Source organism: Fukomys damarensis, unplaced genomic scaffold (assembly GCF_012274545.1).
Source record: "Fukomys damarensis isolate Sample0158 unplaced genomic scaffold, DMR_v1.0_HiC HiC_scaffold_16, whole genome shotgun sequence".
NCBI classification, from domain to species: Eukaryota; Metazoa; Chordata; class Mammalia; order Rodentia; family Bathyergidae; genus Fukomys; species Fukomys damarensis.
This window is the reverse complement of record NW_022900928.1, coordinates 130,834,597-130,856,768: the sequence shown is the minus strand read 5'-3', so window position 1 is coordinate 130,856,768 and position 22,172 is coordinate 130,834,597. Positions and strand designations below refer to the sequence as shown.

General features: G+C 49.5%; 1 protein-coding gene across 1 annotated transcript in view; it reads right to left on the bottom strand.

Moving 5' to 3' along the window:
• Mroh2a (maestro heat like repeat family member 2A) overlaps nt 1-22,172 on the bottom strand; it is a 36,597-nt gene that overhangs the window by 1,283 nt on the left and 13,142 nt on the right. The window contains 17 exon segments of the mRNA XM_010626099.1: nt 586-704; nt 1,101-1,224; nt 2,441-2,545; nt 5,455-5,550; nt 6,742-6,850; nt 9,070-9,149; nt 10,023-10,145; nt 11,110-11,262; nt 12,493-12,615; nt 12,821-12,940; nt 16,240-16,371; nt 16,780-16,832; nt 17,081-17,222; nt 17,711-17,751; nt 18,744-18,891; nt 20,406-20,516; nt 21,303-21,422. Of these exon segments, the coding sequence (XP_010624401.1) occupies nt 586-704; nt 1,101-1,224; nt 2,441-2,545; nt 5,455-5,550; nt 6,742-6,850; nt 9,070-9,149; nt 10,023-10,145; nt 11,110-11,262; nt 12,493-12,615; nt 12,821-12,940; nt 16,240-16,371; nt 16,780-16,832; nt 17,081-17,222; nt 17,711-17,751; nt 18,744-18,891; nt 20,406-20,516; nt 21,303-21,422 (1,899 nt within the window).

Below are 22,172 nucleotides of genomic sequence, written 5' to 3'. Positions count from 1 at the left end.
CCCGGCTCACAGGGCTCCCCCTGGCTGGCGGGCCCGGCTGCCAAGGCTCCTGTGTGTACCCGGCCCCTCCCATTCTTCGTCACGGTCCCCACCTGCCCACACTGCCCCCCAAACTCTCCCTGTCTCCACCCCGCTCGCCCCGAGCCTGTGTGCTGAGCCCTGACACCCTCTGACCTCCTCCTGCCACTCTGAAAGGCCCCCTTCACTAGGAGGCAGCCTCCACCCCTGGGGCAGATGTGGCCTCATCACCCCATGACATCCCAAGCCCTGTGGAGAGGCCCTGGGCACTTCCGCCCATGACTGTGCCTTCAGTGTGCCCGTGTGCTGGTGCCAGTGTGCAGGGCCAGCTGAATCGCTGGATGCCTGCTCCATGCTCAGGGCAGCACAGCGTGGGGACCAGGAGGAGCCAGCAGGGAGTGTGGGGCACCTGTTTTGTGCCAGGCACCCCCTGGGACCTGACCCATGCAGGACATTAACATAAGAGGCACCTGTTGCACCAAAGGCCGGGGAAGCTGCCACCCACGGAGAGATGTGCAGCCAGCCGAGGACAGCCCTGGCCTTCCGGCTCTGGAGAGCAGCCATCACCTTGGCGATTCTGGAGGATGCACAGGAAATCTTCCCCTCGTCCATGCTCAGCAGGTCCTCCCTACATCTCTGCAGCTCCATCTCCTTGGCAGCGTCCCATAAGGAGCAGGTCTGGCTTGCTGTTGGGAATACACTTTCAGACGTGATCAGCAGGATGCAGGGCTTGGTCTGGGCCACTTCTTGGAGACTGGCTGCCCTGGCTCTGCACGCGCTCCAGTCACCCTCCAGCATCTGCTCCTCCACCGCTTGGTCCCCCTGCTCCCAGTGAGCCTTCTCTGCGGTGCACATCTGCCTGAACACCTCTTGCACAACCCAGACCTTGGCCCTTGCCAGGTCTGCCACAGCTTTGGCACCTACAAGCCAACCTTATACTGGGGCCAATCAGTGCCAAGCACAAGCTCTTGGTGAATTGACCTGAACCAGTGAGCCTCTGCTTTCAGAAGCTGCCATGGTCTCTTGGTGATGCCCTTGGCACCCTGATGCCCACTGTCCCTCCCAACCCGCCTGCCCCTTACCATGAAGATCTAGCAGGCTGGACAGGACATTAGTGGAGGCCATGCAGGTTCCTGGGTGGGCATCACAGGTGCATGGGGCAATGAGTCCCACCAGAGTGCCAAACTGGCCCAGCTTCAGGGGGATCTTAGTGTCAGGAGATGCAAGGACTCACACCTCCTTGTACAACCGGAGCAAACAGAGAGGTTGTGCCCCAGGGTGTGAACACAACACTGGATCCTGGAGTCCATGAACCAGCATCCGATGCTGGGACCAGCTCTGTCCCAATGGGCAGAAAAATCTTGGGCCTGGGTTCTAATTCCAGGCACCTGCTTCTTCCTGGAACTGGGCCCTGGGATCCCACATGGGTTTCCTCACTCGCTAGCTGGGTGACCAGGGCAGGGGACTTGCCCTCCATCTCTTGTCTAAAGTGGCAGTGGTAACAGGGGCTCTTCTTCCAGAGAAGGCTGTGAGGATCGCCTAGGAGAACCCAGGAAGCACATTCTCCACAGCATCACTGAGCCTCCTCCGCCTGCATCACGTGCCCCAGGGTCTCACTGTTACCCCCACACCCGAGGCTGTACCCACTTCTCAGCAGGAGAACCCTCATCCTCCTGCACACAGCTGTGCCTGCAGACAAGGCTGTTGGAGCATGGGGCCAATGAGCGGGGAAGAGAGGCCTGTGTCAGCCAGTTAGTGCAGCAAACTTCTGTCTTGTTCTAGGTTTCACGATGTTTCTGTTACATGTTATGCTTTATAAAATTTCTGACTTTGTAGTAGTTCATTTTCTCATTCTAAGTACTCTTTCCTATGTGGTATTTATAATTATCTAGCCTGCTTCTATCTGCTTGTTTGTTTGGATTTATTTGTGGCACTGGAGATGGGCCTTCACATCCAGCTACATCCCCCTTTTTGTTCTTTTATTTTGAGACAAGGTCTCACTAAGTTGCTAAGTTAGCCAGGAAGGATTCAAACTTGTGATCCTTCTGCCTCAGCCTCCCACAGTGCTGGGATTATAGGCATGCACCACCAGGCCAGGCCTCTTTCTCTTTCTCTTTCCTTCTTTCTTCCTCATTTCTTTCCTTCCTTGCTTGCCTTCCTTCACTCTCTTTCTCTCTCTCTTCCTTTTGCCGTCTTGATAGTACCCTTATCACTGCAGGAGCCCCAGGTCCCACCATCTGGGTCCACATTGAGCCACCCCTCTGTCCTTTGCTCCCTCACTCACACCAGAATCACAGCCTCTTTCCAAGGGACTCTTCAGGGATGGAGCCTTGTTTCAGGAGTCCCTGTTCCCTGGCATGGAGAGAGCCCCTCCTATAGAAATCGGGGTGGCAGGCTGGGGGTCAGGTGGCCCCAGACTCACACAGAAACCGACACTTCGGATATAGATCTCCATGAGGTGCAGGTGGAGGTTCATGGCCTTCTCTCGCTCCCAGTCTTTCCCTGACAGGATCCACTTCTCCAGGAGCTGTGGGCAGAGCCCAGAACATGGAACTGGACAGTGGAACCCAGGGACCAGCCCCGCCCTGCCAGCTTTGCCCTCCTTATCCCTCCCACGCAGGATTTGACTTTCATTTGCCTCTGTATGGTCCTAGACACTCTGGCTTCCTTCCAGCTCCTCCCAGGAGAGGAGATGAGGCTCGGCTATGGGCAGAGGCAGGTCCCTAGCACCCTCACCCAGATGGTGCTTGGCCTTAGGTTAACCTGGTTCCAAAGTCTGCTCACAAGGAGAGCTGAGAGCACAGACAACCTGCATCCCAGGTGGCACTGAGGGCCATTCTGACATCGAAGGCCATTTCAGAGCATAGAATGCATGAGCTTTTTATTTTATTTTATTTTTTGGATCTTAAATGTCCCCCAAAGGCCAAGTGTTGAAGGCTGGGTCACCAGCTTATGGGGTCACTTGGAGGCAATGGAACCCTTAGGAGGTGGGGCCTAGTGGGAGGAAGTTAGGTCAGCAAAGAAGTGCCCTTGAAGGCACATTGGTACCCAGTTCCTTCCTGTTTGATTTCTGGCCACTATGAGGCAAGCACCTTCTGCTGCTAGGTATTCTTGCCATGATGAGTTATTGGCCACACAATGCAGCCAGCCAACCACAGACTGAAACCTCTGAAACCATGAGCTGAAATAAGCTATTCTTTGTCATACATTGATTTCCTCCCGTATTTTGTCACAGCAATGGAAAGCTAATGCAATTACTATGGACAAAGGAAGTCATGACATCGTAATAAAGGATCAATTCACTAACAACATTACCATCTTAAATGCTTGCCCACCTGATACACAGCTAAGGAGTACACAAAGCAGAACTAACAGAATGAAAAGAAAAATAAATCTACAATGACCAAGATTTCAGATCCCCTCCTCATTAATAGAACAAGACAGAATATCAGAAAGTATACAAAATACAAGAACAATATCATTACACAGTGTGGCCAAATTAACATTAGGAACACTCCCACCCAAGCAACTACAGGACACTTTTCAAGTGCACATGGGATATTGACCAAGGTAGACCATATCTAGGAAACAAATTAGTCTAAACAAAAGATTGATACTATACAAAGCATGTCCTCAGACAATATGGAGATAAATTAGGAATCAGAAGAGAAAGATATCTGGAAAAATCCATAAGTAGTCGGGAATTTCTAAATAACTTATGGGTCAAAGAAAAAATCAAAAGGAATTTTAAAGAAGCTAAAATCAGAATACAACATATCAAAAATTGTAGGATATGGGGAACCAATTCTATGGACTCACATCTGGTGTTAATTTCAAGTCTTATAACATTATAGCAATAAAGAAGGCTTGATAATGGTATAAAAACAGATAATTTGAGCAAGGGACCAGAATAAGCACCCAGAAATAACCCCCATGTATATGTCACTTGTCGATTTTTAACAAAGGTGCAATGGAAGAAGGACAGTCAACAGTGATGCTGGAATTTTGATTACCCATGTGCAACAAAATACAAAATAGAACTTATATGCATACCTCAAATCATACAAATATTAATTCAAAATGTACAATAGATTTAATTATAAAACCTGGAAATATAAAACATCTAGAAGAAAATATAGGAAAAAATTGCTGCAGTCTTACAGAAAGAATTCCTGGACTCGACACTGGAATGGTGAACAATAAAAGAAAAACTGAGAAGTTAAACTTAATTCAAATTTGAAACTTCACTTTATTCCAAAATCCTGGAAAACCAATGATAAGATGATCCACAGGTAGGAGGAAAATTTGCAAATCACACAGCTGACGTACCCAGAATATACAAAACCTCCAAATCTCAATAAGAAAGCAAAAAACCTAATTTTAAAAATTAGCCAGACTCCTTCAAAAATGCAAGTTATGAGAGACAAAGAAGTATTTTCTGGATTAGAGAATGTTATGGCTTCTGTCTAGCTGTTCCCCCAGGCTGCACACAGTCCTAGGTGGGGTTTTCTGGAGGTGGCTGATCTAGGATGTGTGTTGCTGGGATCAAGGATGTGATCCTGGGATTGATTTGTGGTGCAATGCCAGGATTAAGGGTGTGAGTGGTGGTGGGGTGGGTTGCCTGGACGAAATATAAGAAACAGAAGGAGGGCTGCTGTTGTCATTGCATGTTGTTTGTCACTTGCTGCTCACTGTGCTTTTTCTGCCTTCTACCTGCCATGAACTGTTTCTCCTCTGAGATGCCCCTCTGCCATGTGCCACCCTGCCTTGGAGCCAGTCAACTATGAACTGAAACCTCTACAAACTGTGAGCTACAATAAGTCTTTTCTCCATTAACTTTGGGCGTTGGGTGCTTTGTCTCAGTAATGAGAAAAGTAACTAAGACAGGGAAAGATAAAGAGACAGCAACTAAATGCAGTGCAAAATCTGCATGGCATTGTGGGACTCACTGCAAAGGGACGATTGCAAAATCGCTGGGACATTACAAAATTTGAATATGGATCATAGGATTTAACATAGCGCTGTATTGACATTAAAGCCCCTGATTTTGATCACTGATCACTGTGTGGTTGTAATGTAAGAGGTTGGTTTTGATGTCTGCAACTAACTTTTCATGCTTCAAAAGATGTGTGCATATACATGCATGCATGTCTGTTTGTGTGCATGTGTGTGCGTGCATGAATAATGAGAAAGAGAAAGGAAAACATAAAAAGAAACTATAATAAAATATTAAGAATTATGAATCTGGACAAGAAGCATCTTTGTATTCTTCCTGTACTTTTCCAGCACATGTGAAGTGTAATCACAAGGAAGTCACTACCATTTATTAATGCATTGGAAGAGAGAAGAGAGGTCAATGAAATCATTGTTCCCACAGTGTGGCCTTCAGACCCACTTCCCAGGAGGGATAGCCAACCCTGGCTTCAGGAAACTCACATGCACCATCTCCTGCAGCCCCTTAGGGTCCAGCTGCCTCTGCAGGAGGCTCTCCATCAGCCGCTCCAGGGAGCGCAGGGCATTCGCATACAGGCTCTATGGCCAAGAGTGGAGAGACAGAGAGGTGGGCAGCCGTGAGTGGCACAGAGTCACCCACCAGGACTCCACAGGTGTCTACTACCTCAGGCTCAGAGTGAGGTGGCCTGATGATCACCCATTAGCTGCTGCTCACTCTTTGTTCTTAATGCTCATCTCTGCGTGTGAGGTACAAGGCAAGCTTGCAAGAAGAAAAGTCCCACAAAGCTCCCAGAGCCCAGCTCTCCTGACCCTCACCCAGGCCCGGGCCCTCGAGGCACAGGTGGCCCCCTGTCCACCAGCGTTTGTTTTCCTGTGGCACAGCACTGCTGGGAAACAGCCATCCAGGGGTGGTAATGGGCTGGGTGGTGTGGACCAGCTCGCTCTCCCAGTATCCCTGCTCTACACAGACCCCTGTGAGTACGTGGTTGCCTGTGCAAGGACGGCAAATGGCTCACGAATCTCCCTTATGCTTCTCTTTCCTCCCAGTCCAGGCTAGATGTCACTGTCCAAGGGACTTTAGGAGCCTCACTCTGAAGACTGATGACTGAACACTGACTACCCTGATGACTATGTGAAGTAGTTACACCCTCCCCAACTCATCACCACTGGATTTTGCTGAGCTGAGAAACCAACTTTTATCTGTGGAATGGTTTAGATCTCAAATCATCCCCCCAAAGTCTCATGTGTCAGAGGCAGGGCCTTTGAATGGTGATTGGCCATGGGAGCACTCTGCTTATCAATAGATTTATCCATTGATGAGCTCTTGTACTATTAGGAGCTGGGGCACGGTTGCAGGTGGGTCACTGGGAGTGCAGTCTGGAAGGTGTAGTCTTGTTCATGCCTCCTCCTTTCTCTCTGCTTCTTAGCTGGCACGAAGTGAGCCACACTCCTCTGCCAGGCCTTTCTACCATGTTGTTGCTGCCTTGGAGCCAGCTGAGCATGGACTGAAACCCCCAAATCAGGAGCCAAATTAAAACTCCCCTCCTTTAAGTTGCAGGAGTCGGGTATTTTGTCCCAGGAAAGCTGACCTCAATATCTGGTGAAGCCACCAACATCTCACGGTTTAGTCGTTATAGCAGTCAGTATCACCTTGCAGACAGCCTGCTACATGTTGCTGCCTGTAACCACTCACAGGTGGTTTGGGACGGCACCAGACTTCCACTGAACTTCCGGGTCCTGACCCAGAAAGAGGCGGCCTGGGGGACATACCTTAATGGACTCGTTGTCCTCTCCTGGGGGTTGGAGAGAAACTACAGAATGTATACTGATCTCCATCAGCTCACTGCTTTCCTCTGTGGAGTAGAAGGGCCTCAGTTTGCTGGGGAAAGAGGAGAGATTATGAGGAAGTTGAGCCTGTGCCACCCTCTGTCCAGTCTGGGTACAGAGGTGAATTGCAGAATAAGGGAAGGCCCACTTCCTCTTTGTGGGTTCAGGCAACGCATCCCAGCCTGGGCCCCTGCTCTGCTTGGTCCCAGTATTCAGTGCTGTGCCTGTGACTAAGACAGAGATTCAGAAGTACAAGGCCACCTCTCCCATGTGCTCCCACCTGCTCTAATGAATCTCCCTGAATCAGCCCAAGGATGGCCTTTCTCCCCAATCACAGCCATGAGCCTGCCCTCCTAGTGTAAGGACCAAGTTTTCAGGTCAAGATGGGCTCCCTGTGTGCCCCTTGCCCAGAACAGAGCTGCAAAAATTCCATTTTGTATAACTCCATTCAGTATGACAGTCTCCCTGTGTTTCTGTTCCTCTTTTTAGGGCAAGCTGTCTTAGGGCATCTCCACCCTATTTCTGTTCCTCTTTTTATGATCTAAAGATGAATTCTTCCTGCTTAAAATAATCAATGTTTTTTAAAAGAAGGATTGCTGAAATTGATTTAGCCAATATAGGTATTAGTTATAGCTTATATAGGTAGCCATTGCTAATGTAGGCATTAGTCATTGCTTATATATGTAGTTTTTGTTAATTACAGAATTTGTTTAATCAGATGTTCTTTAAAAAGAGGAACTGATTTTGTGAATGCAGGCATTAGTAATTTTCCAGTAAGTGCCCTCCCAGTACCCCTCAAATATCCAATAGTAAGCGAGAGCTAAAAATAGGACCTATAAAAGGAAAGAGTCTCCCTAACCCTATATAAGCCCGCTTCAAAGATGGATCTGGGCTCTTGGTCTGAAGCCGCTGTGATGGTGACACCCGAGGGTCCAGGCTCGAGCTTGAAATAAACTCCTCTTGTAATTGCATCAGACCTGACTCCTTGGTGGTCTTTGGGGACTTCACGACTTGGGCATAACACTAGGCCCTTCCTAGTTCAGGATTTTCCGAGTACAATACCTGGACCATCAGCAGAAGCTTGGAGTGCATTAGCAATATAAATTTTATGTTGCTACCTCAGGCCTACTGTGTTAAAATCTCTGGGAGTGTCCCCATCATCTGTGTCTCAGTTACCTCTGCAGGGTTGGTGTCTAGCAGGGTGGTGCATGTAGCTCACTCTCCGCTCTAGGCATCGATAGTGCTGGAGCCTCGTTGTGTATCACAGTCACCTGGAGGGCTTTCCCAGGACCCCCAGGCCCACGTCTAAATTTAAATCTCAAAGTTCCCCAGTGGTCTATTGTGTGCCAGCGCGGAGAGGCACCATCCTACCTTAACTGTAAACTTGGGCCATATACCTGCCTTGTCCTTCACCCTCCAAGGAAGTCCCCACTCCTACTCAAATCTAATCTTTATGTGTATGTCCAGGTGAAAAGTCAGGGGGGTGCCTCCTGCACCAAGATTTTGGGTAGCCCCTATCCTACAGAAACTGTTTTTTCTGCTCACCTGCAAATATATTCCTCTTAATTGTGTGTGACCTATAATTTTGTTTGTATATGTTTGTCTTTTCTCCAAGTCCTAAAAGTTTGGAAAGTTTGGGATCAGGGCTTGCTCAGTACCCAGCATATAACAGAATATATACTCAACTGAGTTTGTTGAAACATATTTGAAATCTGACCCTGTGTCACCTCTGAAAGCAGGGAGCAGCTCTGCTGAGTCTCTAACGAATGGTCCATCTCCTACTGTTAAAGCAGCCTAAAGCTGATCTGACCATTTCCAGCACTAATTTCACAAATCTCTAACTTCCACCTCTTCCTCCTGCCCTCCAGTGGACTGCTAACTCCAGGGGGGCAAACCTTGGGTGATACCTTGCCTTCCATAAAGGCTAACAATAAAGGGCATTCAATTTGTTGACAGGGCCCAACCCACCTTGGAAAGTGCCATCTTCCCATGATGCTTTTTGGCATCCCCACTATGATTTCTTGCTCAAAACTTCCCCCTGGTGGACCCAGAACAGCCCACCCACCTCCCTTTGCCTCCCTAACCAAGAGAAGCACCCAGCTTGAAAGAACTGGAATGGAGCAGACCCCATCTCCAGGTTGCCCACTGCCTGAGGCCCCACAGAGCAGGGAGGATGAGGCAGTGCAGGCTGTGGAGGTGCACTGAGGGGGTAGCCTTGGGCTTTGTCCCCAGCCCTGGGGCGGCCGTGGGGCTGGGCAAGGGCCCACTCACCTCAGGTGTGACAGCGCATCTATGGCCAGTGCCCGCACGGGAGAAGCCAGGTGGTCGGTCAGGTCCGCCTGGATGATCGCCTGCCCAGTACAAGCAGAGTAGTGATGTGTGGGCCTTCCAGAGGTCTGGGAGGCCAGGAGCCATGGGCCTAGCAGACAGTGGTGGTGACAGTGGCCACACTCCCCAGGGTTAGTATGGGAGAGCTGGTCCTAAGGCCCACACCTCCTTTGTCCTTTTCAGATTGACCTGGCAATGGAATGTTGTGGAAGGAGTGGTTCGCTCGGGGCCATTGCTGACTCGCTGGTGTCTTGGCCAAGATTCTGAGTGCATCACAAGACTCAGTGTCTGTGTTACGGGGCCGTGCCAGGCTGGCATGAAGCACCTCAGTTCCTGGCCAGCAGAGGCTCACCTCCTTGGTGCCAGCCACCCACCCCGCACACACATTCCAGGAACAGCATCCAGCACACCTTGGGCACTTTCCACAGGCAGCAGCACTGGGGTGGGGAGGTTTTTGGGATGAAGGTCACAGGCTGTCCACCAGGCTGCGTCAGCCTTTGGACAACTGATGTTTTCTGGATCTCGCCCAAGTTCTGTGCAAATGTCTCTCTAAGCCCTGTTTCTAGACCACTATTTAGGAAACACCAAGGCTGCCACTGGACTCCCGCTGGACCTGTGCCCACTGCCCCCGAGCCAGCCACCTCCAGTCACAGCAGGACTCATGCCAGCTGAGGCTCCGCCCTGGCATCTTACCCATCCCTACCTGTGAGCCCCTTTATCAGATGCAGCACTTGTTCTCAGAACTGCACAGTTGGTGGACAGAGGCAGAACCGAGACAGGGAGGGCTCCGCAGCCCTGTCCCTGAGCACTCTCAGGGGCTCTGAAAACCTGCAGGGAGCCGTTCATAGCGAGTCAGAACCCAAAGCACCCAGGCTGAGGAGCTGTGCCCGGCTCACCGTTTTGAGGCTAGTAAGAGTCAACTTTGGGGCAAACTGAAAGTCCCCGGGGTCCTGGATGTTCCTGATGGCACCGGTGACTTGCACCACACTCTTCATGAAGGCCATTTTGAGACCGATGTCCTGTGACCGGAAGGCGGGTGGGAAGGGGAGCCCATTTACAAGGGAGTCCCGGAAGATCACAAGTCACAGACCCTTCCTCTGCTTTGAAAGAGGGCTGGTATCAGGGGGCCTCTGGGAAGCTCTCAACTCCCCCAAGCCTCCCACAGCTGTGCCGGAGGTAGCAACACAGTCAGCAGCACCCGCAGTAACCAGGGTCACTCTGTGTGTCATCTGTGAGGCAGCCTCAGCTATTGAAGTAAAAAATGGGATGTTAAAAAATTCTGTTTGGGGATTTAACTCAGTGGTTCTGCTGCCTGCCTTGCAAGCACAAGGACCTGAGTTCAATCCCTGGTACCAAAAAAATAAAAAATAAAAAATCTGTTTACAGGAAGAACTTGGAGTCATCAGATTCATAGAAGCAGAAAGCGGGGCAGTGGCGAGGATGGAAGGACAGGGAATTAGTGTGCAGTGGGGCCAGAGTTTCAGTTTGGGAAGACCAAGAATTCTAGCGACGGGGGTCGTGCTGGGTACGCAGTGATGTGAATGTATTTACTGCCATTGACTGTGCACTAAAAAATAGTCCCAGTAGAAGTTTTTATGTTTGATGCATTTTCTCACAGTTTTCAAAATTAAAAATTAAATAACTCTTGCTTTGCTCTCTGTGTGTTCTCTTCCTGCCATCCCAAGAAAGTACTCAGTCCCCTTGCACCTCTTTGAGGACAACTCCCTCCTTGTCCCTCAGGAAGGAACCTGGACCAGGGGTCAGTGTCAGGCAGAGCCACACACAGAGAAGCTGCGAGGAGGTAGGGCCAGCCCCATGGCCTCCAGGGACTCACACAAGACCCCAGAGGACAGGGAACAGTGCAGGTCCCCAGTGCTGCCAGGGGACGAGGGATGTCCAGATGATGACATGGGGTGACACTCCGCCAGCCTGGCTCAGGGAGGGGGCCCTCCCCAGGCTGCCCTGGCTGTGGGATGCGATCACCTGACAGCTGCTGGAGTAGTGGTGAATGATCTTTGCCATGGTGGGGCTGTCCACGTAGGCGAGGAGCATCTGGGGGTGGCAGGAGGAGGACACGCAGCTGTACATCATCATGTGGGTGCTCTTGATGGCCTCCCTCTGCCAGGGGAGGTCCTTCTGCAGGGAATGGAAGGAGAGCACACACCACTAAGGGCGGCTGGGGCTGCTCCACAAGCCCCTCTTGGGGAAAGCAGGGGCTGCCGCAGTCTCTGGCCGCATAAGGATGCTCCAGCTGACTGTTTTCAGAGTCCCAGAAGCACTCACTCACCTATTCACACATTTGTTCATTCGTGTTTCTTGAGCACTCATCCCACACCAGGCACTGGGCAGAAAGGGGTGACGGACCAGTAACCCCTCCCTCCCACCGCCAGGGAGGCTTCCATCCAAGACGGGTGCCAGGACCACACATGAGCTGTGTGAAGTTCGGGTGGACCCCCTGAGCAGGGGCCACCTGCACACTCCTCGTGCCTCCCTCACCGGGCACCTGATGAAGGCTGAGTGCCCATGGGTACACTGCACAGTGGGCACGCTGAGGTAGAGCTTAACACATGTGTGGAACCAGCAGGGGCAACAGTCCAGCCCTGCCCTCCCGGTGTGAGCAGCCTCTGAGCACCTCTGGGTAGAAGGAGGTGCTGTAGCCACCAAAATCCCTGGACAGGAGCTGGGGCCTTTCATGAACAGCTGGGCATAGAGCAGAAACCTGGGGTCCAGGCCTGCTGTGCCGAAGCCTGGGACTGCCTCCCTTCTCTCCATCCAAACCAGATGCCAGGATGTGGGGCTGAGGTCAAGGCCAGCGCTTGAGGCACTGATGCCCCCAGATGGTTCCCCACTGGGGTCTCAGCCAACTGCATGCCCTGGGACAGGGAGAGGCAGTGATTGGACAGCAGACCCCTGGGCCCTGTGAGTCCAAATCCTGGTGTCCTCACTGACCAATCAAGTGCCTTTGCATGCGCTTCCAAGTCCTCTCCTATACATGGCAGGGAGGAGGTACTTCTGGGCCCACCATATGACACAGCCCGGTGGGCTCACTGAGGCAGAGCTTAACACACATGTGGACGGCACCTGCCAAGCATCTTCAGCTCTGATAGGGCCTGGACTCTGCGTCCAGGGTTTGAGGAACCCACCACGTGCATCCAGCAGCTGTGAGCCCGGATCCAGTATCCGGGTCCCAGAAAGGCCCAGCTTGTGTTCTTCAGATGAAGCCACAGCCCAGGCTTTGGGGGAGGAGGCCCCTGAGCACAGTCACTGTGCCCTGGGAGACCAGGGGAGCTTCCTATGGGGACCCGGCCAAAGCCTTTCCTCCCCTCAGAGTTCCCACACAACAGCTGTCTGCAAAGGGGGCCCCACCTGCCAGGCACTGATCTGCCAGGTGTGCTCTGACTCCTGGATCCTCTCCTCGAAGTCACGGAGCACATTCAGTACCATCTTCACCTGGCCACGAGCACATAGGCCAAAGCACTGAATCACGCCCTGCAAGGGAGACCCAGCCAGCCAGGGTGAGGAGTAGCCCACACACACGTGTGCACACACACACAGATGCACAAATAGCCACAGGTGCACAGGCACACGAATGCACTCACCTACTTACATGCACAGGGACACACTGACCCACATGATCCCCTTCCCTCCCTGGGTCCAGAGGGATCGGTGGACAGGGGAAGGCAGGCATCCTCACCTCCCTGTTGAAGTCGTTGCCATAGTCTGTCTTGTACAGCAGCTCCAACAATAGCAACTGCACCTTGTCGGCCTCCAGGCCCATGGCCAGGGTGAAGCCCAAGGCCCTGTACAGGAAGCCCTGGAGGGGCAGAAGGAAGGAAGGAGAGCACACCTCCCCAGCCCACCCTCCAGGCGGTGCTGTTACAGAGCGCTTGCTCCACACACATACATATAGGACAGCTGTCTATGCATTCCCTATATGCTGTTATATAAACATTTGGGATGTTCTGCGGTCTGACTGTAAAAGGCAGACATACATTTCAGTAGTGGAGGCCATGTTCCTGCCCTACAAAGCCGAGCCCTTGTACACTCCCACCAGAAAGTCTAGGGGCATCAGGTTGCTCCATAGTCCCTGGCAGGATACCATGGGTGAGAAGCAGAGCGCTCTCCTTTCGATCTGTTACTTTGACTACGAGTCATGTTGATCATCTTTCCATATTCTCCTGAGCCAAGTTAATCCTTTGAATTTCTGGCTATATTCCCTAACTTTTCTAGTATTATTTATAAGAATTTAGATTGTACATTTGGAAACACATAAGAAGAGGAAGGAGGAGGGGGAGGGGGGGAGGAGGGGGAGGAGGAGAAGAATGTATTATAACATTTAATCCTCTAAGTAATGTTATAATGTAAATATGACTACTGTACTTAGCAATGAGGAAGCAAGCAGGAAATGGAACCAGGACTTAAAATCAAACGGTCATATCTGGAGGTTCATTTTCTTAACAATTGCTCATCAAAACTCTCAACATGAAGGCCACTCACAGGAGTACAATGGCCAATGTCTCATCTTCCTTTTGACTTCATTCCTGATAGTTTGATTTCATCACATGGTCCACTGTGATCCTGGTAAATCTTTTCTTTTGTGTTGGTTTCTTTTCACGCACATGAAAGTTAATCCCATATTAAGACTAAAATATTCATCAATATATTTGTCACATTTTTCCATGGTTTTCTTTTATTTTCTACACTGAAATCTTTGCTCTGTTCTGGGAGATCAAATCTTTCCTCACGAGCTTTCTTTTTATGTGCTGTGAACTAATCTCATTTCCGCAGCAGAAGATGGAAATAATGTTGTCAAGTCCTAAACACTTTCACATTTGCACAAACACTCCTTGAAGGAATTTGACTGGAGTAAATTGTGTCACAGATCCACTTGGGGAAAATGGACATTCCCACACTAAGACTTCCTGTCCATGAACAACAAAACCTGTCCATTTTTCACATTTTTCCTTCACTTCCCTGCTCCTCCTTGTGATATTCTATTCTTCACTTTGTTCCCTGTGTTTCTTTCATATAGCCCATATTTTATCTGCTTATATGTTCCACTAGGCTGTTACCTTGAAGGGAACCCTTTTTCGTACCTTGCTTCATCATTTGCATATAGGAAAGACAATGATTTTTGCATACCAATCTTGGGAAAAGACTGACAAGCCTGGAGACTGCTGTCAGCTACCTGGCCCCCACCTGAAGGATGCTAGCATGGGAGATGGAAAGTTAAATGAGTTACTGTGATATGATTGAATTGTATGCTTTTTTTTTTTCTGTATGGGGATCAGACTCAGGACTTTGTGCTTGCAAGGCTGGCACAGCCCCGCTGACCTAAATCCCCGACCCTGTACTCATTTATTTACTAGAGGCTATATTCAATTTTTTTTCAAATGGGACTTTAATCGACATCTGATAATGCCTTGTACATGCATACATATTAATCTACAGTGTTCAGGAACAAAGGTATCCGTAATATATTCTTTGCTGTTTGTTATTTTACATACTCAACAAGGAAAAATATTTACAAATGCAATTTTTGGTTGACATCTGTAAAAACATTTTAAATAATATCTTTATTGAGATGTAATTCATATGTCATAAAACTCATCCAGCTAAAATATAAAAGTTCAATGTATATTCAGAGTTGTACAGCCATCACCACAGTAAGTTTTAGAACATTTTTTATCATCCCCTAAAGATACTTTGTATCCATTTGCAGTTACTCCACATTTCACTGTGGCTTTGGTTTACATTTCACTAATGGTATTGATCTTGAACAAATTTTTCATCTCCTTAACTGGCCATTTGTGCATCTTTGAAGAAAAGTCTATTTAAATGCTTTGCCAATTTGTAATCAACTTATTTATTTTTTATTAATGAGTTCCAACATATGTGTGGGGGGTGGGTGTACAGCACATTTATCAATGATATGATTTTCAGATACTTCCTTCCATTCTATGGGTTTTCTTTTCACATTATTGATGGTATTATTTTCAGACCAGATATTTTTTGAGGTACTAGGGGTTGGATCCAGAGCTTTTTCACTTAGCTGCATTCCCAGCCCTTTTTTAAAAGTTTAATTTTGATACAGGGCCTTGCTAAGTTGCTATGTTGCCCAAACTGGGCTTGAACTTGCAATCTTTTTGCCTTGGTCTCTCAGATTCCTGGAATTACAGGCTGTGCCACCATGCCTGGCTGAGAAATTTTAGTTTTTATGATGTTCAATTTAACTATCTTTTCTTTCATCATTTGTGATTTTCACTGCCATTTCTAAGAAGACTTTGCCTAACTCAAGCTTATGAAGTCTTATGCCTATGTTTTCTTCTAAAATTTTACACTTTCAGCTTTTATATTTGGGTCTACTATCCATTTTGATCTGTGCATATAATGTTGAGAAAGGATCTGATTTCGTTCCTTTGCATGTGGATATCCAGTTGTCCGAACTATTTTTTGAAAAGATTCTTCCTTCCTCCACTGAGTCCTCTTGTTGAAAATCAGTTATCATAATGTGAGAATTTATTTCTGGGCTTTCAAGTCCATTCCGCCAGTGTGCATATCTGTCCTCATGCCAGTACCACACTGTCTTCTTTACTACATTTGTGTAAAATATCTTAAAATGGGGGGAACTTTGAGTCTTCCAACTTGGTTCTGTTTTATAATTGCGTTATATATTCAGGGCCTCTTTCATTTCTATAATGAATTTTAGGATCACTCTGTCAATATTTGGGAGGAAAAAGAAAAGCAACTGGGACTATAGTGGAGGTAAGGCTGAATCTGTAGATAAATTTGGGGGAGTACCATCATCTTAACTATGTCAACTTCCTATCCATGAACACGGGATGCTTTCCATTTATTGAAACTTTCTAATTTCTTTCAATAATTTTTATAGTTTTGTAGAATCAAAACAAAACTTTTTATAAAGAAAAATATGTGTATATGATCATGAGCCAGAATCTGGAGGATAAGTAAAACAAAACTAAATATCACTGGACAAGACCTCCTGTGTCTCCCGCTAGGATCCTGTAAACAACCATAAGTTCAGAGGATCTCATGCACACTCTGTGATCTTCTCCAGGCTACCCTCCCTGTAGTCCTCCCCACTATCTGAACTGCCCTGGCCCCATGGGAACAAAGCTTTTCCGAAGAGGGGCTTTCAAAGCTCTTGATCTGGTTGTTCAACTCTTTGCTCAGGCGCAGGCTCCAGCGGGTCCCCCTGGTCTTCTTAAGAGAGTTTCTCAGGAACTGGGAAGGTAGAAGATATTGGTGGGCAGGGCCAAGGGATGCCAGCACTGACCTCAACTAGGCTCCAGGAATGTTGTGTGAACTTGAACAGTGACATGTGCTTTCTGGGCATCCTTCCCCACATCTCCAGATCCTTCACTTCTCACAGCCCCAGTCCAAATTGTAGCTCTGTGTCTTGGGCCTGGGGCTGGTGAGAGGAATGCCACTGCTCTGCTTTTTCAGCCATTTGTCTCTTTCAGTTCTGCCCTGCTGATAGACACAGCTGTGGACTTGACACTTGCCAAGTCCTCTCTGACAGAAGGAGACAATGTCCTTTGGGGAATCTTAAACTTCCTACATGGCAATCCCATCAATGCCCTCCCAGTAATTCGCTTCCCACCCCCATTCGGGTCTCAGAAAACCAGTCACCTGAATGAGCTTGTCCTCCCAGGCCTTCTGATTCCAAGTGAATTCAGTGTGTTCTGCAGGAGTACACACATGTTTCACAGGCTGCTCTCCTCTGACGCTGCTCTCTGGGTCAATCTCCTCAGGTTGGTATCTGAGGCCCTCCACAGAGGAGTCCATCACATGTGGCATTTCCCTCCCTACCTCCCCAAACTGCTCAGCCAGTTCCCAAGACTGAAGTAGACTCTGTGGGTGCATTGAGAACCCGGGCTCCTGTTTGAGTCATGACCAGTGCCCCAGCACAAACAAGGAATGGGCACCTCACCTTCCAGGTATTGGACCAGTAGAGGGACCTCCTGCTGCCACATGTTGGCCAAGGTGTGCACAATGCTGTGGCTCAGGGTCCTCAAGAGGTTGAGTATGGCTATCCCACGTCCCTCCCCTTTGTAGGGCAATGACACCAGCACCTGGAGGATACCAGGATGTCACTGGAGCAAGGTCTGGGCACCCCACTTCCTCTCCCTGTCCTTGTTGTAAAGGAGAGAGCAGGACAAGGTGGGACATTTTCAAAGCCCAGGGATCTCCAAGATAGAGAAGATGCTGCAGGAAGAAGGGGAACAAGGCCAGACCTAGCCTGTCTCCTCTCTAAGCCTCAGTAGAGCATGGAATAATGTCCAGAAGACACAGCCCACCCCCAGGGCAGGCAGGACACAGGCAGTGTCCTGGGGATGCTTTGAGCAGAGGAATCTGGGAGCACATCCATATCAGGTTCCAGTTTTCTGAACACTGCAGCCCTGCAGCATCTCCTGAGAGGGACAATTGGGACCTGAGGAATATCTGTCCCAGGTGGGTCCCAGATCCTTCCTCTCAATCACCTTGGGATGAGGAGCTCAGGAGTGAGGCCCCACAGGGTATAGTCTCATCAGTTCAGGGGACATGCAGGTTGGCCACTCACCAGGAGACGAGCCAGGAGCTTCTGAGGTGCAGGCAGGTCCACTGAGGAAGGAGATGCAAACCTGTTGAGGCTGCCTGTCCCATACCAGGGCATGTTGTATTTTGCACCTGGGGGACTTTACCTTGGAAAGTATTACCCCACTGAGATCCCATTGCTCCCAGAAGCGAGCATGAGTTAGCACAGGGGATTTTCCTGTGAAGAACATTGTTATCATTGGCTTATCCAAGGGAGAGGGGAGAATCGTGCTCATGGACCAGTTTCTGAAGGTGTTTCTCAGCCATGCATGTTCTGTAGGGCATCAAGACTCTCTATGACAATGCTTCATCTCCTACTCTGAGCCTCAGTCTCTGGTGAACCAGTGGGAATTAGACACCCTGCTCCCATCCTCTCCTGTACCTCTGCAGGCACTGGGAACCCATGGACCAGTAGAAAGCAAACCTATGGCTCACAGGAGGATGGGTAAAGAAAGGGCCAGGCATAAGAAGTCACTGAGAAGTCACAGGTGTGGGGATAGAAGAGGACTTGGCTCCATGAATTCAGGGGGCCACATGGGTTTGCTCAGAGCCAACTCAGAGAACATCCTCTATAATTCACCATCCCTGGATCTTAAAGGCTTCCCTAAATCAACTCTATCTCTACTACACCCCTCCTGCAAAGCCCCTGGCCCACGAAAGCAGCACCTTGGGATGAGAAGTACGGACAGTGGAGACGAGTAGTAGGTGTGCATAGTCACTTTTTTTGAGAGCTTAGTGTCACCAGAGCTCACATTATGTGTACAAAGGGGACTCGGATGGGATGACTGAGATGCTTTGCAGGAGGCCCCAGGGTGGGGCCTGGGCCAGGGGTGTGGGATGGGGACAAGCGACAGGAGGAGTGAGCTACCAGGGGGAAGTCTATACGATGTTAACCCAGCCTTGGACATGGCTGGGACATTCTACTGCTTGCCAGAGAAGGGGAAATTTGGGTGTGGGGATACGAGGTGAAGGATGATAAGGTGAACCATCCCACTGGCTGGTTCAGGGTTGATGCCCACAGTGCTTGTTCTTGTGAGCCACACCAGCCTCCTGGTCAATGTCGTGGAACTGGCACCTCGCCAGGTTCATGAGGCTGACGCAGATGGGGGTCAAGGCCTCCATGCAGTCTGTCTCCATGATGCAGCTCAGCAGCCTCATCCAGAACTCCTGGGGCTCAGAGGGTGGGGAAAGGGCCCAGGATGAACTCAGGGCAGCAGGTAGCTCCAGACACAGTGTGTGTCCTACAGGCTCCCCCAGAGTTGTACCCTGACCCACTAACTGACAGGCTTAGCCTGGACCTGACTCTGCTGACCTTGGTCTTATGAGGGGTATCCAGGTGGTATCCAGCCAGCTGAGCCTCTCAAACATTCACCCAACCCCCATTCCTGCGAGCCTTTTACCCATCCTACACCCATTATATCTGGGGCTCTCCCCTCAGCCCAAATCTCCCAGAGCTGCACATCGGGCAGATGACCCAGCTGCGCTTGCAGGTTGTGATGGCCAAATATATGGACTTAATGGAGTTGTGCTATGTCACCCAGCCATGATGAAAGCCCTGGATCCCTAAGGGACACCACCCTTTATAATGCAGGTAGGTATCAGCCAGGCAGGTCAAGACCTTCAAAGTAGAAAACTGAGTTTTCTGAGGAAGAAGTTCTACTCCACAATAGCAGCACTCACTCCTGCCTGGCCTCCAGGCTGCTGGCCTGCCCTGCACATTTCACCTTCAGTGACCCCCATGATGGTGCTAGTGGATTTTATGAGCTAAAGCAGACCAGATGGATCTTCCTTGACACAGATTCTTAGCGCTTTATCTCTAGCTGTGACTTCACCACCATCTCCACTCTCCTTGGAGGAGAGGTTGATATTCCCAGATCCTCCACATTCTTTCTATCCCTCCAACACCTAGGAGCTGGGGGAATTCCTGCACCACCAGCTAACCAGTGCAGTGGCTTGAGCTGAACATCACCAGCATGAGAATCTCTCAGCTCCTGGGTACCCCCAGGGAAGCAGCATGATGAATTAGGAAGGGTAATTTTAATCCTAGCTTGACTGTTTACCAACTGCAAGGTTTTGAACAAATTAGGGAGTCCTTCTGAGCCTTAGTTTTTTCCTCTGTAAAATGAGGGTGATAAAATAAGAGAACCTCCTTCACAAAATTATTATAGTATCTGTACATGTGGGCACTCCAAAGATTGCCATTATTATCTTTGCAATTAAAATTAGCTGCCACTGGACAGGAAGTATCTAGCCTGTGGCCTGACTTAGTGGATCATCATTCACTCTTTGATACTTTCACAATCCATTTTTCCTATCTTATTGCTATGTCACATTTCACTGCAGTTAAAAGGTGATGTATTTGTTTCTCCTGTCACCTGTGAATTCCATGTGGTCATATCACGACTAAGTCAAGTGAAGCATACTGAGACCTACTGTGTGCCAAGCAAGTGCCTAGCTCCTGGGAGTACAGAGATGGGAGGCAGGTCACACCGAGGACCTGGCTCTGGAACTGGATTTCAAAGGGCAAGCTCTCAAACAAGGGGGAGAGGAAGCCTCCCTGAAGGGAAGAAATGATAGGGCAGAATTCTGGGCATGCTCAGGTGCCCTCCTGACTTGTAAGGTACAGACAAGACCCATCAGCTCTTCCAGGTGGCCCACAGGGTGGGGATGGGTTCACTCACATTGGTCATGCCACTGACAGAAGAGGTTATGATCCTCATGGTATCCATGGTGACTTTGTGGACCAGCTTCTCCTCCAAGTTCTTCTGATAAAAATTTTCCCGGTGATTTTCCTGGAAGGCAGAACCAAGGAGGCCCTGTAGTGGGCTGGCAGAGCACTGCCATGGTGTTGGGTCTCCAGGATGTTCTGGACTGGGCATGGTTTTCCTGCATGTGAGACTGCACATATTCTAGCCTGCAGCCCACATATCTCCATACTCAGGGCATGAATGGCTATGTAGGCCTAACATTGGAGATGGGATCAAAATATGAGAGAATGTTTAAATTAAGAAAAATTTATTACAGTAAAAGATACACTGACATTGATTCCCCATAAAAAACAAAAAAAAAACCACCCTTTCACTTCACATGCACTTATCCCATCACTCCTGTTGCTTCCTGAAGCAGTTCTGGAAGTCTTCTTTTGTGAGTGTCTTTATGAGATATGGCCAAAAAAAAAAAAAAATCAGCAAAAGCTCTGCTGAGTGTCATCCGACAGAAAGACAGGCTTGTGAAAACATCCCAGCATGCCCTGTCCACTCTATTTACAAGGTCTGGTGCCCTGCTACTTTGGCTCTTTTCCAAAGTTAAAATGGCCATGAAGGGACACAGTTTTAACTGAGGCAGGACTTCTAAACCTGCTGCAGAAAGTGGCAGGAACAGTGGGACAAGTTCATTGAAAGCAAAGGGAAGGATTTTGATGGAGACTTTGAAAGAGTGTCTTTTATTGTAACATGCAGACACTCGTCCGCTTTGAGGAGTCATCCTGCGCAGGTACACTGGGTGGCACACTTTGCTCAACACTTTGGGAATTGTTTCAAAAGAGCAGCTGCTGCATGGGCTGCTGAGGGGCCACTCACCGGTCTGTAGGTGGACAGGGTCAGCTGCACAGACACCTATTTCAGGCCCCAGCCTTTGATCCTGTCCTGGTGGCCGGACTGAGCCAACTGGCTGATGATGCAGAGAACAGCCACTCTCACCTAACGGGGATAAGGGGGTGGTTCCTGGCAGGCTGGGGACAGGAAACTCAGGGAGGGGACTCAGCCTACTCCCAGCCCAGGGGCTCCACCCACTCTGCCCACCTCCCCTTGCCTCCTCTGGGATCCCTCTCTGCAGCGTGCCCCGAGGGAACCTCAGCTAAGCCTTTCAGAGCCCTGCACTCCCCACTTCTGTCACGGGCCTCCCCTTCTTAGGGGCCCTGGTAGTTGACCACACTTTATCCACTTTTTACAGTGAGACTCACTGAGCAGGGGAGACAGAGCCAGCCACTGCTCCCCTCTCCACCGCTCTGTCCCAATCTCAGTCCTAGCACCCTGCACCCTCCTCCTTGAGCTCTTCACAACTCTGTGCTGCCCCTTCCTCCCTGGAGACCCCTTCCCTGCCTGCAGCCAGCTCCCGAGCTGAGCTGCCCTCCATGCTGCCTGGGGCTACCCTGGAGTCTGAGTACCTCTGTCACTTTTGTCACATGCAGTAAAAAGCCTGGCACAAGCCAGGTGTGCTGGTGCATGTCTATAACCCCAATACTCCAGGAGGCTGATGCAGGAGGAGCCCAAGCTTGAGCTCAGCCTGGGCAACTTAGGCACATCTCATATCAAAGCAAAACATACAAGAGGGCAGAGGATGCAGCTCTGTGCTAGGGCCCTGGTACTGCAAAACAAACAAAAGGCCCACACTGTGTCGCCCGGCCAGCAAGGTGGAGTCTGAGGTTCAGCCCTAGCAAACTCCAGGTC